This window comes from Taudactylus pleione, unplaced genomic scaffold (genome assembly GCF_031769625.1).
Source record: "Taudactylus pleione unplaced genomic scaffold, aTauple2 ptg000334l, whole genome shotgun sequence".
NCBI classification, from domain to species: Eukaryota; Metazoa; Chordata; class Amphibia; order Anura; family Myobatrachidae; genus Taudactylus; species Taudactylus pleione.
The window spans coordinates 1977330-1996584 of NW_028284735.1; the positions used below are offsets into that span (position 1 = coordinate 1977330).

Sequence of the window (19255 nt, forward strand, 5' to 3'; positions counted from 1 at the left end):
TGGTGGCACTTTTTTAGCTTGTAATGTTGAACAGCTGGCACCCATATAGAAATATATTACCTTACTACAGATGTGCATGTACCTACAGTATGTCTAGTTCTACCAGATGTTTGGGTTTCCCAATACTATCCTCCCTTTTTTAAGCTACCACAATATTTAATTTTGAATGTTAATTTTCCTGGAATTTAGACTCCTGATGATACAAATGTTTCTGGTATTGTTGAAAAAGATGCTAAAGCAAAATATTACTAAGACACAATACTTTCCCTTTATGTCAGATGTGTCCCACTTAAAGTTGGGAATAATGTCTGACAAATCAGAGTGACACAGCCCGAATGGGAATTAAAACGTTCTATTCTTCTGTCTTGATGGGGAAAAAAACAAGACAAAAATCCATAATAAAAAAAAATCAACAACTTACCAGCATGAGAGACATGTGATTGACAATTAGCGAATGGGTGCTCTGGTAAATGCCTACTTTGGTCACTTCCAGTGTGCAGGATATTTTTGTGGTTATGTCTTGAGCTGGTTATGATGATTTATGAAACATGATCTTTGGGCCTGATTCAGAGCCGCACGCTCTTAAAGAGCGCTCGCTCTGAATCAGGGCTTTTTTTTGTGTCAGCCTCCTGGCCGCTCGCTAAGCTGTGGATGACCACCCACAGCTTTTGCGAGCAGCCAGGTGATGGTCGTTCCTGCAAGCACCAGTGACCTTCCTGCTCTAAATAGAGCAGGAAGCTCACCACTGACATCACTGGTGATGTCAGTGGTGCCTCCCACAAACGGCAGGCGTTCCTTCGGGAACGCCTCCGTTTGTGTAGCCTCCCCCCCTGCCCGCCTCCAAAACGGGGCGAGCTGTCAATCACAATCGACAGACGCCCCGTTTTGGTGCGAGACCCGTAGCGACGGAGCGCCCGTCGCTGGCCGGGTCTCGCGCACGCGCACGCCAGAGGCGGCACATGTGCAGGGGGCAAACATCGACCCGCTTGCGAGCGGGTCTGAATCAGCCCCTTTGTTCATTATATTAGTGCCACTGGGATAGCAAATATGCCACTCCAGTAGTTCTAATATTGTTAATAACTTTGGCCATCACAGCCCAAGGATGTTGGGATGAGTTTCAATAATTTTCATCATGTGACTGATATCTTCTGAATTTTGCGGAGTCTGTAAAATCAGGTTAACTTCATACAACCTGCCCACTTCCGAGGACATGATGATATGATTCTCAGCAAATCATATCATTAAGGCTCTGCCCTCTCTGCATGATGATGTGATTCACAACACTGGGCTAGCAGGGGATGGGCCATAATAGTGGTCAAATGCATCTCCCCCCAGCAAATCTCCAATAGCAAACAGGAAAAACTAGATAAGTATAAGGTATAAGTATAACTAATTATTTTTGTATTATATAGTGAACTGTGTATGGGAAGTGTTTTGTCCCGGGAGATCAAAAATGTCAGGGGAAAGCCAGGTAATACAATAATATAGGGGGATTTCTGCCTGGAGTAGTTAAGGCCTAATTTAGCCAGTGAAATGTGCAAAATGTCAATACAGACAAGGCTATTATTTTGCAGGGCAGATTTAAATATTATGCTCATGTTACTATTTATTCAATGTGTATTGCTATCATACTGTATGCTACTATGTGCTCTCTGATATTTATAATTCTAAATACTTATACCAGTGGTCAGGGAACAGGGGTAAATTACCCCACATGGGGTAAAAATTAAATTCCTGGAGGTAATGGACGGACAGCTGGGCATGCTTATGAATCATTCTATAATATAGGATGATTCTTATGCATGTCGGCTGTGCCGCAGGGAGGCTCTAAGCCGGACGCCCGCTGAGATGTTATTACCAGCGGGCGCCCAGCTCCTTCCCTGCAGCGCCGCGTTAGCCGGAGGCTGGAGTTCTCTTCTGAACTCCAGCTTCTGGCTCTCTCCATGCACACTATGGGAGAGATGTCATGACGTCTCTCCCATAGTTCTGAGGAGCAGCCGGGCAGACAGGACGGCGGCGGATGCAGGAGCGGGGATTAAGGTGTTTGTTTTTTTTGTACAAGCAGCACTACAGGGGCATTATATGGGAGTACTACTACAGGGCATTATATGGGGGCACTACTAAAGGGGCACTATATGGGGGCACTACTACAGGGACATTATATGGGGGCACTACTACAGGGGCACTATATGGGGGCACAACTACAGGGGCACTATATGGGGGCACTACTACAGGGGCATTATATGGGGGCACTACTACTGGGGCATAACTATGAGGGCACTACTACAGGGGCATTATATGGGGGCACTACTATATGATTTCTTTCCTTTCAAATCAAGGGGGTAACGTTGGTATATCTAAATATATTTTGGGGTAAAAGGTAAAAAAGTTCCCTGACCCCTGACTTATACCATATTCTCCCAGGATCACCAGGAGATCCTCACACTTTGTTAAAGAATAGGATGAAGGCTTAAAGAAGTGATTTGTTCCAAACTGCATCATCATTTGGTCTAAAATTAATGTGTGCAGGTTCTGCAGGGCTGTAAAAAAAGAAAAAAACTTTTATCAAATAATAAGAGACCAGATCTGGTGATACATATAATAGATTATATTCATGTTGAATTTGTTATTAATTTATATACAAAAATAAAAGTAAAAAAAATAGCCAAGCTTGGCCATTAAGGATCTTAGTAGTAGTGATTGGCATAATATTGGTTATTTCAATCTCAGAAGAGGAAATTAATTTGAGGCTCTGTATATAAAATGTAATCTAACAAGACATTGGAAAGCAACCTCTACTACAAAAGGAAGGGGTTCCCTCAAAATATCTAAGAAATTGTACATCTGTGATTTGATTTATCACTGCAACATGTAATGATAACAAAACACTGGAAGAAAAAAGGAAGTAGACAATAGATGACTGAAATAGCATTAAAAGAAGACCTAATCCATCTTGAAAAAGCTTTCCTTCCTCCAACTGCCCTTGGGATAGTGATAAAAAGGATACTAAGCTGCAAGATTCATACAGGTCAGCACCAGTAGTTTATGTGACTGGTGTCCACCAGGCATTTGTCAGATACATTTACACCCATTTGTTTTATTTGCAAAATATGGATTTGCTATTAGGCATTAATAAAACTTCAAATATTTATCTAATGCATCAGAAACAACTCCCCGTCTCGTGTAGGAGTACATAAATAAATAAAATAAGGATTAAACATACACACAAAATCATAATATATGCCCAAGAAATTAAGAAAGCACCAATCAACAGCGCCTTTACAAATGGCCAATCACAAGTGGTTTGCTCATACTGGTAATTATCATCATCCACCATTTGCACATGCTCTTAGCCACCCACAAACAAAATGGCTTTCTTGGGCATATATGTAATGGTATGCATGTGTTCTCTTTGTGCAAACCCATCTTTACTGTACTTAGCCTACATTATTCCCCTTCACTTCCATTGTCCCACATTTCCAGGCTAACTAGTATACTACTTAAAGTGAGTACACACTTATCCAATCCTCCGGTGATCCAACTCCAGACCAGACTGCTGATGCAATCTTACTGGAGTCCTGGGGGTATATTTACTAAAGTGAGAGTTTTTAGAAATGGAGATGTTGCCCATAACAAGCAATCAGATTCTACTTAACATTTATCTAGCACCTTCTACAAGATATTAGCTAGAATCTGATTGGTTGCTATGGGCAACATCTCCACTTCTAAACTCTCACTTTAGTAAATATATCCCCTTGTATATTTAATGTCCAATCTGTGCATACACATCTATACAATTTTGCTCCAGATCTCCAATCTGCATCTTCTCAAACAATCTGCTGAAAACATTGTGTCACCTACACACTCTTCCAATCTGTGGCAGACCAGCTGCCACTCACCAAAATGAATTGGGAGAAGACTTGGACAAACCAGTCTCAGGAGTCTACACACTTCTAAATTGGTCTGGTGATTGGCGATCTGGTCACCTGATTTTTTAACATGTTTAAAAATCTTTTGACAAGACTTGCTTTCTCCATCTCTCTCTCTCTCTCTCTCTTTGAGACAGGCGCAATGCCGATGTTCACGTAATATGGCGATTTTTTTACGCATGTGAATGCACTTAGATCCCAAAAAGGTGCATGGCACATGCGTTCCACGGTATCTGCGCACAGAGTCGAAGACTAATTGATCCGCACGCACTCTGGAATGTATTGGGCATTGCTGGGCAGTGACTGGAGGGTGGCCATGCAGACGCCTGAAGATATTCCTTCTTATGGGAGTGTTGCAGGTGTGTCACAGGAGTGGTTTCAGACATTGGAGACCATACAGTACTCCGATAAAGAATCTGCACCTAGCATGGGGTTGGTGCAATTTCCGATGTTGCATCCGATGATGTCGACTGCAGCCGCTCAAAGTGGGTGTCTCTGCCCATTTGCATTCAGACGCACAGGGCTGTACATCAGAGGAATTACTAATACTAGCATAAAGCCGCAGATACAGCATAGGCAAAAGACACTAGCAAAGTAGCAGCGGTGTCCGACTCAAAATCAGTCCCTCAGTGCAGAATATGGGAATTGTCTGATATATACCTTATATCCCCCAGCTTTTCTACTGTATCCTCTTATCGTCTTCCACTGCACATAAGGACTATAGCTCATATAATAATACCCTATAGTTAATAACAAAATAAAGTGGGACAGGGGGAGAGGAAATGAACAAACAACATCAGACTGTGATAAGAAGCAAAGGCTGCTGACTTATTTGCATGCTCCCTGGTCTCTCCTACCTCCAGTCTCCTTGCTCAACACCCCCTGTCTCTTCCCACACTCACACCCTCTTCCCTCCCTCTCCAACCTGACGTCAGCTTGTCTCTTCTCTCAGTCTCTTGCAGCCACTGCAGGGTGCTGCTGTATACAGTAACAGGACCATGGATATACTGATCCTGCTGTCCCTGTGCTTGCTCAGCCTGAGAGGTAATTCACTTCTATTTATTATGCCAAGTACAGTCACTAATTAGGTAAAATTGTTACATCTTTTTACCTTAGTATCTATACATCTACCTGTCCTCTGATACACTAATATATCCATGAATTAAATCAGGCTGTATAGTTATGGATAATGATGCTGCTTCTATGTATTCAGTTCTATTGAGCTGCTGTTCTACAATGTATTTGTTAGTGTTTACCCTTATTTATTTTATATTTAAAGCAGAACATCCATGACTGGCTTATTTAATATACTGCATTCTTGGAGGGATTGATAATAAAGATTTTTTATACAGTTTTGCAATGATAGAAAACTTGTAAGGGAAAACGATTTGACAAATGCAGATAAGTACACAGTAATTACTATATGTGAGAATTAATTTGCATGTCTTTGTTTTTTTGGTTGTGATAGTATTGAAATGTGTTCAGTTGACAGCCAAGAGTGGTAAAGTGAGTACCGTAAGTGTACAGGACACCATGAGGTCTGGAGAGTGAAGTGATAATAAATACAAGCTGCCAAGCACCCATTTTAAATATGTGACTGTGTTTTTGGATACTTATTTTATTATACCTATATAGTATTTGCTGTTGGTCTCATAACTACATTTATAATTTGAGTGCATGCTTTTATGTTTATTACTATTTTTAAAGCTTGTTGAATAATCTTCATGGAAACGGTAGTGCGAAAGAAAATGCAGACTTGCCTTATTTAGTAAAAGCTGCAAATATCTATTCTAAACACCTAATATGTCTTGTTGCAATTGACTGTCACAGACTACGGCTATTGATTTACTGTAAGTAGTGTATGTTACACTAGATGAGTGTGTGTTATTTTGTGATGCTGTACAGGCATGAGAACAGCTAGGACTATTTTGGATGGGATGTTGGTATATAGCCTGCTCCTCCTGAAATTCTAATCCTTGCCCTTTCTCTGAAAATACACTGTGTAAATTGTATGAGATTGGCATTTACAGATTCATACTATGAAATCCCGAATGGATCTCTCCATTCATACAAAGGATAACTCTGACCTTGTCAACTTTTGTCGTCATAGCATCCAAACTTTTGGTATTCAGTTATGTCAGCCTTCCCATCCCTTTCATTTCATTATGTACTAAACAATAGATACTTGTGGAGACCCTATAATGTGGTTATTAACATGGTATATTTTATGGTTTAATGAGTGAATAAATTACACAGGGAGACTTAGCTTTCCATTTATTATGTCAAAAAAGTTTCTGGTTAACTTCATTTGCTTCTCCAAGTTTTCCACTGGTGCCAGTAGATTCAGCAGTGTTTTTCACTGGTCCTACACAATTATACAATTTATACTATATATAGTATTCTATATACTGTTCACATTGACGCCTCCACAAACTAAAGGCTTGCAGACAGGCGGAAAAAATTGCAAAGACAGGCGCAGTGTGCGAGAGTGTAAGCATCACCCCATGGTCACAGCTCTTACCAGTCTTTTTATTAATCAAAGATAAAAAATCCTCATTTATGGCTTAATTTAATCATGAGACTGAGGAGATATTGGGATTGCCTTTATTACATGTGGCACTTTTGTGCTCAAAGGTTCATTTTACATAAGGACAAATGCACCTAGAATTGCATGTCTTCACTGTGCATTGAAAGGTGCAAAAGATGATTAAAAATATATGATGAACTCAATGGCAGAATTATTGCTGCAGGGGGTGTGATAGCTTTTGGGCCTGGAGGGGGTGGGCCTGTAACTTCCCTGTGAATGTCCCATCCCTGTGAATGCTCTGATTAGATAGGTTTCAGGAGGATACACCCCTCCACACAACACAAAATGAATCTTAGTAATGCCCTCTCCCCACCCTTAAATAATATTTCAGAAATCTCGCTCCTCAAAATGTGGAATAAGGTTGATAATTGCGCTCACCTCTAGTACACATAATTTTAATAAAGGACCCCATAGGTCTTTTAAATATAAATATCCCCCCAAATAATTGTTCACAAATGTTAGACAACATGAAAGAACATAAAAAACAAATATATAAAAATGAGACTACTTCATTCAGTGCATATTTGTGAGGTAGATTGACAGTGCATCTAGTCCCCAGCAGGACATTATAGAGTTTATCTGAGAGAGAAAATAAGTCTGCATGGCGAGTCTTGGAGACGTATTGCTTCAAATGTAGATTTAATAACAGTCCAGTTCCTCATAATGCATGGTTTATGGAGTATTTTTCCAACATTAGACTCAAATCTGTTTTATATTTAAAGTAGAACTAAACAAAAAAGTCAAATACATTACGTCAATCTACATTTTGTCCAAAAAAGTTATTCTTGCTAAATGGCTGGTCCATACCTACCAACGTTTTAAAGAGTAAATCAGCCACACCTAAGATTCATCCTAACCACTCCTGTTATCTCCCACTCCACCCAGATCCATCCAACAGTGCACACTTTCCGATGTTTTTTCCTGGGTTGGGAAGGTAAACAGCAGAGCCGTAACTAGACTTTTTGGTGCCCTGTGCCAGAAAGAGCATTGGCGCCCCCCTCATTTTTCAAGGGGACATAATGCACCCAAAAAAGGGCCATGGCTTCATGGGGAAGGTCCAGGGAAAATATAGGAGAGGCCAGGAGATGCTGGGGATGAAATAGGAGGAAGCTACAAGCAAGAATGATAATAAACAGAAATTTGACAGGCCCAAACAGCTACCCCTGACCAGTGGTGCCCTGTGCGATGGCACCGGCCGCACTACCCTAGCTACGGCCCTGGTAAACAGTCTAGTTAAGATCAGGAATTTTTATAGTATGTTGGTCAGTAGTTGAGCAAGATTTTATATGTTTTAGTTTTTTAGATTTTGCTGGGCCCAAAAATGATGTCAAGTTAATTTTTTAGGCCCAGTTATTAAGCTTACCCTTAAATAATCATGATTTATGAATTTCTGCTATATACCAAATGCCAAGTGCAGGAGAAGATTTTTGCCACCAGAGAGGGATCTTCAGATCCTTCCCAGGCAGCCTGGAAGGTGCTCATGCCCAGTACATATACTTTCTTCATCACTGCAATAATGGGGAAAGTTATCCTCTTGTCAGATGCGCTGCCGCAGCATGACTTCAATGATAAATAGTCATGTAAATCAATTAGTACTTGCTACAAATGTTGATGTAGTAAAAATGGGGACATTAATAAATAGGCTCCTTATTTTCATCTCAAGTTGGCCATATACTGCACCATAACCGTGCAAACCAGTTGACCAAGCGACTGGTTTTGAATGATGAGATGATCTTTCAAAATGGCTGAAAAAAGGGTTTCAGGGCCTCATTCAGAGGCGGTCGGAGGATGCAAGCAGTCGCTCAGAAACTGGGCGGCCGCTTGCATCCTGACCGCCCGCCTCTGTTTCGGTCGTTAGGCTGTGGGTTTACACCCACAGCTCTAACGACCGCTCGGGTGATGGTCGCGATGGTCAGAGACCATCGCAACCATCAGGGCTTACGACGAGACCCTAGGGTAGGGTCTCACTTGTCGTAAGCCCCGGAGAGCTTCTGGCTCTGTCAGAGCCGGAAGCTCTCCACTGACATCACTTGTGATGTCAGTGGGGCCTCCCCCAAACGGTAGGCGTTCCCATGGGGGAGCTGTCAATCAACATCGACAGCTCGCCCCCTTTGGAAAGAGACCCGCTACGACCCGCGCTGTCGGTCGTAGCGGGTCTCCCGCATGCGCACGAGGGAGCCGGCTCCCTCGTGCGCATGCGCACTGGCCAAACATCGAGGCGGCCGTGCAGTCGTAGACCGTACAGCCGCCTCTGAATAAGGTCCTCAGTTTCAAACCTATCCTATTCACCCTACAGTTGTTCAGCCATATATCATGTAGTGTGTAGGCAGTTTGATTATCGGGTAGTCGCTATTGCCCTCTGTCAGTTGGTCGGCTGCACTATTATTGTGCAGTGTATAGTCAGCTTAACTCAAAAAAGTTACAAACCAGAAAGGAAATTCAATCTATTCGTTTGAGAATGGTCAGAGCACCCTTCTCTGTGACATGTGTGCAGGATCTGGCCAACTGAGGCATAACAATATTGTAACCATAGAGACTCATTTTATTTTGTGTGTGCTGAAATCTACAGTACAGTAATCAGTATGTGTAAATGCAATGTGCAGCACACCATCTATGGGGAGGTTATTGAAAATAAAAGTAGTTTCCAGATGTAAATAACCTGCAGTTTCACTATTTCAGATAGACCTGAAAGTGTTAAAAAAAACAATCATGATACTTAAGTAAATATGCAAAGCACTTTGCTAGCAGAAATGGCTAATGTAGCATATGTCTACCACAAAAAGTATTTACTTTGTACTTCAAAAAATAAGCAAAATACTGGACATGAATGATTTGGTGAAAAAATATGAAATTATTGTGGCATTAAAAATTAATACCTAAATTCAACACTCTATAAACTTACAACTTATGATTATGTTGAAGATATATATAAGAAACATACATAGTATACTAAAAAAATTATTATTCTGTGCTTATTATATACAACTGTCCATTAATACAGTCCTACATGTGACCTGATTCCGAGTCTCACGCAGTGCAATGTTAAAGGAGTTGAGTGATTTTTCGCAACTGCGTGTGCACAAAAATCTCTAAACATGTGTACAGAGTATGTAATACAGGTTGAGTCTCCCATATCCAAAATGCTTGGGACCAAGGGTATTTTGGATATCGGAATATTCCGTATTTTGGAATAATTGCATAAGATATTTATATTTCTTAGGAATAGGGCCTAAATCTAAACACAGAATGCATTTATGATTCATGTGCACATTATACACACAGCCTGAAGGTAATTTTAGACAATATTTTAAATAATTTTGTAGCTCAAACAAAGTTTGTATAAATACATGAAATTCATTTATCTGTCTTATACACCTTATACACACAGCCTATAGGTCATTTTATACTTTATTTTTAATAATTTTGTGCCTTAAACAAAGTTTGTGTACATTAAACCATCAAAAATCAAAGGTTTCACTATCTCAGTCATGCTAAAAATATTCCGTATTTCGTAATATTCCGTATTTCGGAATATTTGGATATGGGAGACTCAACCTGTACATTGTGTGTATGTACTGTACAGAGTATACAATACATTGTGTGTATGTACTGTACAGAGTAGGCAATACATTGTGTGTATGTACTGTACAGAGTAGGCAATACATTGTGTGTATGTACTGTACAGAGTAGGCAATACATTTTGTGTATGTACTGTACAGAGTAGGCAATACATTGTGTGTATGTACTGTACAGAGTAGGCAATACATTGTGTGTATGTACTGTACAGAGTAGGCAATACATTGTGTGTATGTACTGTACAGAGTAGGCAATACATTGTGTGTATGTACTGTACAGAGTAGGCAATACATTGTGTGTATGCACAGAGTTGCAGTACTGATTGAGATGCATGGTGTGTGAAATGTATTGGACATGCATTGGGCATTCCTGGGTGGTGACTGGGAGGTGGCTATACAGACACATGGACATGTACCATCTTATGGTTGTGTTTTGGCAGTGTTGCGGTGGTGCAAGCTTTTATATTCTCAGTTCATTCAAATGCTCGGCTGTACACAAGAGAATGGATTGTACTAGTGTTAGCATAATGTCACATACACAAAACTGGCAAAAAACACACACATGTATGAGGAAGCGGCCATCTCAGAATCAGGCTGGTGCAAGTTTCGATAGTCCTTGCACATTCAGATGCACGGCTGTACACCTGGGAAGGGCTTGTACCGGTATTAGCATAAAGTTGCACACGCAACACTGGCAAAAAGACACACACGGATATCCATTTTTCTTAATTAATTTTAAACATTACAATAAACAAAATGGGGAATAGTTTCTGGCAAGGCTGGATAGATCAGGTTGCAGCCTATGATAATCAAGAGGATTTCAGTATTAATTTAAAGTAGCCTTGAAAGAAATCTGAAAGTGGCCCTATGTAGGCCATCCCCTCATTTTTGGGCATGTCCCTAGGCTCTCTCTCCAGTGAATAGAAACCTTGTGCATGCGCACAGCAGCTATTCTCTACTTGCTCTGCTAAGCAGAGCAGTGGATGAGAGGGGGCTTCCCAAGCTCACTGCCAAGCAACAAGGGGAGCTCTCTCACAAAGCAAGGACAGCTTCATCTCACAATGTTAAGTGATCCTCTATGGGCAAGGTTTCTGGGTGAAAGATAAAGATTTACCAAACGGCTCGTACTCCCCCAGGCCATCTACATTAAACCTCACTCACACTCTTTTAATCAAACCTTGGGAACAACGTTTGTGTGTACTACTCTGGTCAGTAACATGCCACACAGCTGTGTCCCCAATACATAATATGCCACACATCTGTTCTTCCAATACATATTTATGCCAGACATCAGTGCCACATAATGCCACACATCAGTGTCACAATATCTAATTATGCTACACATAAGTGGCCAATACGTAATTATGGACAAAGTAAATAATAGATAGCGCTCACCTAACTAGAAATGGTTAATGTATGATACACAATATAGCTAATGTTAAATATTGTGGATATGACACACTGTGGGATTTAATAAATGGATTTAATACAAAATATACTATGAGCAAAAGAATAAAAATGCACAACATAAAACATGCAGGGGTACATACAGACTTGGGTAGCACAATTCATTAGGGTATGGGGTGGGAAGGTGAGGGATATGAGGTGATAAGGGTCAGATCTTAAAAGTTATTTGAATGGCTTTATTTGCGAACTGTTCCTGATAAAACCAAAGTACATACTTAATTATCTCCTGGGGATAAAGGCACATCTGGTCCACCTGTGCCTAACATCTTTGAGCTACCCAGAAGCTGTGGTGACCTGACCATGATTTCAACAATTGCCGGTGATCAGTACTCTTACCATTCCTAGTTAGATGAACGCTATCTGTTATTTACGGGATGTAGTTAATATACTTACCACTATGCCACTACCCGGCCAGAAGAACGGTGCCGATGCCGGAATTCTGACAACTGGTATGCCGAATGTAAATATAGCAAGGCTGGTTAGAACTTAGCCACGGGGGAAGCTTGGTTAGGTTTAGCCATCACGGGGGGGGGGGGTAGGATTAGGCTAGGGGAGGGGTTAGGGTTAGGTACCCCCGGGGGTTGGTTAGAGTTAGGCACCACTGGGGGGGTTAGGTTTAGGCATTAAGGGGGAGGGATAGGTTTAGGCACTAACAGGGAGGGTTAGGATGGGGTGGGGGGAGAGTTAGTGTTAGGATGTAGGAACACAGGGTTAGGGGTAGTAGGGGGAGGGTTACTATACTTACCGGTCCCTTGTCGGGGTCCTGAGCATCGGGATACCACTGTCGGTATATTGACAGCAGGCATCCCGACTCCCAGAAATCTGTCCATATCTAATTAGGAGGGTGGTGACATTCAACAGTACATATATATAATATTCCTACGCAAATGTGAATAGTGAATAACAACTTAAATCAACATTTGCCCAGGAAGGATCAATTTCTTCATAGGTTCCCCATTGCAGAGAAACCACCATATAGGTAAGGAAGACTCTCAGATGAGTTGTCTGTACCTAGTGTTGCCTCATCATCTCCATAGGAATTACACAGATTCTGTGGTTTGCTGACTTCAGGGGTAAATTTACTAAGGGTCAATTTTCAGTTCCATTTTGCGGTGATTATGAGGTGAATTGGTGGTGATTTTGACAATCAGGTATATACTAAAGGCAAAACCGTCTCATAATCCCCAGAAATTCCACTCCAGACACAAAAAGAACTTCAAATAGACCATTGGTACTTCCCCATAACCACCAGTAGAAAAAGCTTATTTCCTAACAGTCGATTTGAAAATAGACAAAAAAATCAACCCACAATCACCGTTTTCAATGGAACCATCAGAAACAGTTTTTTTTGGTTTTGAATCATGTATAATTGTCTGAAAACTTAATATGATGGAAAATAACACGGGAGAGAACCATGTGGGGTACTCTGGCTGTATAAATCAGCCATTTATAGGCATAGAAATAACTTTTTAAAATCGTGGATTTGCAAATTAGCACTGGGATGAAGGTGTTTGTGGGGAATACATCTGTTTTTGTGACATCTGTTTTGGCCAAAAGGAAAGCTTTGTACAATTTTGTGTCTATTTTGGGTTGATTTTGGTTTCTATTGAGGGTAACTAGAACACATTTAGAACTTCAAATAGTGAACATGAATGAGCAAGGAACACAGTTGCTAACACACTCGCAATCGGTTGATTAATTCGCATGCATCACTGCCCGTGTGCGCGAACTAGCAATTGCGATGGGGACTGCGTTTGCAGAGGCTAAGCAGACCCAGAGCAGAGTGATTTACAGGAAGTGCCGTTTGTGGGTGGTGACGGGGGGTGGCCGGGAGAATGCAGGCGCGCCAGTGAGTTTCAACTCTGTTGCGTGGGCGTACATAAATTAGCCACTGTGATACCAGACGCCTCATGAGGCCTCATAGCGTGTGCAGAAGTTAGCAATTCCTGCGTGAGGTCTGACCTGCCTTAACTGTGCCTATGGGTCCGATGTTACCGATTGTTTCGCTATGTTGCCCAAGTATATGGATGTGAGTAAGAGGAAGTGGGCGTCCTTATGTCAGGCTGCATTCGCAATGTGAATGCACACATTTACATGTCACCGCTGATATTAGCAACTGCAGTGCGTTATAAGCAGAATTGCGATCCTTGCTGAATCAGGCCCAGAATTTCAAATAGAAATCAATACACCATCAAAATCAGAATGGAAGCAAAAATCGATTGTTTGGTCTGTGGTAGGTTTTGTGGGGATGTTGGTTCTACAGTATTTTGGTCGATTTTTAAATGGAACCAAAATCGACTTTTAGTAAATTTACTCCCAATTATCCATTTCACCTCTCAGCTGCTGTTTTAGTCAGCCAAAGGACCTGTGTAATTTTAATGTGTCCTTTATTAAAGCTATAATGCTCAGGACATGGTGGTGGGAGGGGAAGCTCATTGTACAGTATAGTATGAGTGAAATGGCTGAGGGGGAGCTGCTGCCTGAGTCACTCCTCCAGCAGCAACACAGGAATGTAAGGGGTGGCTGGCACTGCTGTTCTGGCTGCATCACGCAGTTAATAGTGAAACAATAAGTAAAAATGACATAATCGTGTATAGATATATAACATTTAACATATATATATATATATATATATATAAATATATATATACAGTACTGTGCAAAAGTTTTAGGCAGGTGTGGAAAAAATGCTGCAAAGTAAGAATACTTTGAAAAATAGAAGTGTTAATAGTTTATTTTTATCAATTAACAAAATGCTACGTGAATGAACAGAAGAGAAATCTAAATCAAATCAATATTTGGTGTGAACACCCTTTGTCTTCAAAACAGCATCAATTCTTCTAGGTACACTTGCACACAGTTTGTGAAGGAACTCGGCGGGAGGTTGTTCCAAACATCTTGGAGAACTAACCACAGATTTTCTGTGGATGTAGACTTGCTCAAATCCTTCTGTCTCTTCATGTAATCCCAGGCAGACTCGATGATGTTGAGAATGGGCTCATTACTCAAAGTCCAGCTTTGAGTTTATCCCATATTGACAAAAAGAAAGAAAAATCTATTAAAGTAAGGAGAAAGTATCTCCAACATACAAAATGTTGCAATAATCTAGTGGTTACAAATAGTGGGGATAAACAAGACATAGGGAAAAGAAACAGAACAATTGTTAATCAGAACATAATGACATCTTCCTAGTAAACGTAATCAGAAACACAACCCTCTGTAGCAGCTGGTCACATTACCCTATCTTCACAGACAAAATAATGATGTGAGGACTGATAACTTGGAAATTAAGCAAAATAATTCTACTAGTTATAGTTAAGTGAGTTGTCTCAATAAGTACCAACTTGTATTTTCAAATACCTGTAGTTTTTGAGTCTGAGATTGGAGTTATATTCAATGTATGGACCCCATCTCTTATAAAATCTCATAACTCCCTTTTCGATGTCTGGAAATGAGGCCCTCCTGTCAAAGTACAGAATTTTGAGTAATAATTGTTGAAAGAAAAGGTGGGGTTTAACTGGTCCATTTGGTTAAAATAGCTTTTTTGGCCGCAGTTAAAATAATAAAGAGTAATGGGATAATAGACCTGCGATTCGGGCCCAAGTCCCAGTTAGCATAATGAAGACATAATATTGCCAAAAGATCTGGACTTAAGTGTAAAGAAAAAATGTTATTAATAAAAAACATTATCTTATTCCAGAATTGACGAATCTTACCACACTCCCAGAAATTGTGATAGAAAGAAGCTGAGGTATAGCGACATTTAAGGCAATGACCTGTTTCGCTAGGAACCATATATTTCGGTACTTGTGTACTATACAGACTCATTGCGGAGAGTACCCAAGTGTCCTACACTCATTATTATTACCAATCATGGTAATGTCTAAATCCCCTTCACAGAGAGGACCCTGACGTCATCAGCCAGTGTCCAGCATCATTCCCAGTGTCCAGTGTCATTCCCTACCATCCAAGTGGGCATAGAGGGGAAACTAAAGTTGTGGCGAGCGTAGCGAGCCAACGAGCCCGAAGTGTGCTGAGCGCAGCGAGCCCATGAGGGGACAACCTTTAGGTGGGGACAACTTGCATGGGGTATGAGATCTTAGGGAATACAGTACTTTTCAGAACAGCAACGCAACCCAGCAAAGATAGAGGTAAAGACAACCAGTCTGTCAGCAATATTGAGAGAAGGCGGAGTAATGGAGAAAAATGTACTGAGTATAGCTTCCCAGGGTCAAAAGAAATTTATATCCCTAAATATTTTAGAGCAGGATGTGCCAGACGTAGCTGTGAAAATATAGGGATTGAAAGAAAATCATCAGGGGTCCCAGAAAGAGGCAAGTATTCCGACTTTGCTAAATTCACCTTATAGCCCGCAATAGGTCCAAAAAGGTTTATCAGACGAAGCACCTCTGAAACCGAGGAAGCCAGGTTGGACATAAATAGAAGCATATCATCGGCAAATAATGACACCTTAAGATCAACTGCACCAATCCGGATTCCTCGGAATGCCATGGAACCACGTACTGCAATGGCAAGCGGCTCCAGTGCAAGAGCAAATAGGAGAGGTGATAGGGGACACCCTTGCCTGGTGCCCTTATATATATCAGAAATATAGCCGTTACAAACAATCTGTGAGCATGAACTAGCATACAGCGAAGTCAGAAGCGTGTTAAAGTCAGAATGAAATCCAAATTTATGTAAAATAAATGATCCCAGGACACCAGGTCAAAGGTCTTTTCGGCATCAAAGGAAAGAATGGTATGAAAATCAGCAGTCTTTAATGACTGCACCCAATAAGACGCTGCCAGCACCCTGCGTATATTGGCCGTTGAATGTTGCCCCCAGATAAACCCAGTCTGGTCTTCATGAATCAGCCTGGGCAGTAACATTTTAATTTGCTCCGCCAGTATTATTAATTAAATGTTATAGTCAATATTGAGGAGAGAAATGGATCTATAGGAGCTAGAGCATTCCAAGTCTTTGCCCGGTTTAGGCAGAACTTTAAGAATTGCTGGTCACCAGCCACCCACAGCCTATACGAGCGTGCAGTTTGATGGCCGCGATGGTCGTGACCATCGCGACCATCGAAACTGCGAGCCGGAGCCTGCGGTTGAGGTTTTCAACCGCAAGGCCCGGAGTGATTTTGGCTCTATCAGAGCCAAAATCACTCCCACTGACATCACTAGTGATGTCAGTGGGCCGGCTTCTGACGGTAGGCGTTCCCTTAGGAACGCCCCCGTCAGGGAGGCACGCCCCCGGCACGCCCACCAAAGGGGGCGTGCTGTCAATCAACATCGACAGCATGCCCCCTTTGATCAGAAACAACGAGCGAAGGAAAGTCTACAGTGGCTGGTGTGGTATCCCAGCACTGAACGCACCGGGTCCTCCCCGTGGGGATCACTTGCCTCTGGTTACAGCTGGTAATAGCCACTTGATACTGGATGCACACTGATGGACCTTGGTAAAAGTAAACTCCTCCAAATAGTAAAGTTCCACACAAAGTGACAGAGCAGGTATATCTGGATTGCCTGGATGCAGTTTGTGGGCACTATTATCCTTTTGTTGACCGGTTTCGCTTCCTTCAGGATAAAGCTCCCTGAAGGAACCGAAACTGGTGCATCCAGTATCAAGTGGCTATTACCGGCTGTAACCAGAGGCAAGTGATTCCCACGGGGAGGATGGTGTGATCAGTGCTGGGATACCACCAGGGCCTTCTCTTCCATTGGGCTTGTTGGGCAGTTGCCCAAGGGCCCGAGGCTTGTAGGGGCCCCCCAACCTGCCCCCCCGCAGCCACGGCCAGTAGGTACATTTGTGATATTTTTATAAGATGGCTGCCGGTGCACTGTATTCCGATCTAACCTCCCCCCCGTGATGAGTACTCACCTCAGTCCCAGTTTCACCTCATCCGCCGGCTTCAGACCAGTCAGACAGAGTCTCTCTGCATGTGTGGGAGGTCTGATGGGCATGCAGGAGGGTCTAATTTTATTGACCATTTACATGTTTTTCCCGTGAATGGGTGGGTAGGGGCCACAGTGCATTGCTTTGCCCATGGCCCACATTGCTGTCAAGCCAACCCTGGATACCATACCAGCCGTTGTAGAGACTCTGTGGTTCCCCAGACTCAGGAGGAGAGCCATACAGCGGAGGCGCACTGCCGCCATCCTCCACAAGTTATACGGGGAGGCACAGACACTAATATTGAGTGAAAGCATTTCCTCTGGATCCCATACGCTCAAGCTAAAGGAATCCCAACTTGTGCTATTCAACTTGCTGGTGAGCATTGCACACTATGGACCTCATTCAGACCCACTCGCTAGTGCTGTGCGCTCGCAAGCGGCCCGATGGTTTGCGAAAGCACATGCGCACGCTTCGTTCTGCGCGTGCGCGAACTACTCTGTGCGATCACAGCCTGCTCGCCTCACCCAGCAAAGGAGGAGAGGCCGTTTGTGGGTGGTAATAGGGGCATGACACTAATAACGGTGGTGTGGAGGTGCGAATGCAGCCGTGCCTCGGGATTTTCAACGCCATTTTTAAGGCGTGCATAATTAACAGGCAGCGTTATAGTTCACGTCACAAGCCTGTTTTTTACACTGAAGTCCTACCACAAGCAACCACAAGCGCTGCGATCGCTACCGATGGTGCTCGATGTACCAATGTTTTAATACACTTCCTGGAGATGACGTGCACTAGTGGGCGTCTCAACATACGCTAATGGGTATCTGCATACACAGAGCAATCACTCGCACGGCCAAAGTGGGTGTGCTTATGTCTTGGCGAGCGATCGCTTCCCATGTCGTCACTTTGACAAATTTGCATACGCTGCATGCGAGCGATTGCATCTAGCGAGCAGGTCTGAATGAGGTCCTATATGTACGCAACTAAACTATACAGGAGACTGTGACTAATTGCATTTCATTAGTGAGGATTTATACTCAAGTTACCTGGTTTCATATTTCACATTGTTTTATACAAGGACCGATTTAAGTCCAAGGGACACTATTTTATACATGTATGTTTTATTATGTGGTAGATTTGATATATCTCATATGTGTCACAATTGCTAATTTTGATTATGTATATTAAATTTGTTATATTTTACTAAGAGAAGCCTTGTCTAAATATTTTGTTTCAACGTCAAGTGGTCATTACATTATAGTAAATTTTATTAAGCTTCACTCTGAAGCGCAACCCAACAATCTTTTGGGTCTGTATGTATGTATCTATCTGTGTGTATGTATGTGTCTCTAACTATGCATGTATGTATGCATTTGTGTGTGTATGTGTCTCTGTAACTGTATGCATGTATGTGTGTGTATGTATGTGTCTCTGTAACTGTATGTATGTGTGTTTGACTGTGTATGTATGTCTGTGTATGTGTTTATATTAAGTGTGTTTATGCATGTTTGTATGTGACTGTGTGTATGTCTGCATAAGTGTGTGTGTATGTATGTCTGTGACTGTGTGTATGTGAGTATATTTATGAATGTGTGTGTGTAACTGTATATATGTGTGTGTGTGTATGTGATTATATGTGGACTGTGTGTGTGTATTAATTTATGACTGTAGGTGTGTATTAGTGTGTGACTGTAGGTGTGTATTAGTGTGTTACTGTATGTATGTGTGTATTAGTGTGTGACAATGAATAAATGTGTATATGTATGTGACTATGTGTGTGTATTAATTTGTGACTAGGTGTG

At 41.9% G+C, this 19255-nt stretch overlaps 1 protein-coding gene across 1 annotated transcript in view; it reads left to right on the forward strand.

The window, feature by feature from the left end:
• Positions 1–4894: 4894 nt before the first annotated feature.
• The window catches only part of MCAM (melanoma cell adhesion molecule), a 279907-nt gene continuing 265546 nt past the window's right edge, over positions 4895–19255 (forward strand). Inside the window, exon 1 of the mRNA XM_088443798.1 lies at positions 4895–4973. Coding sequence (XP_088299924.1) covers positions 4928–4973 — 46 coding nt within the window. The 5' untranslated portion in view covers positions 4895–4927. The remainder of the gene's footprint in view (positions 4974–19255) is intronic.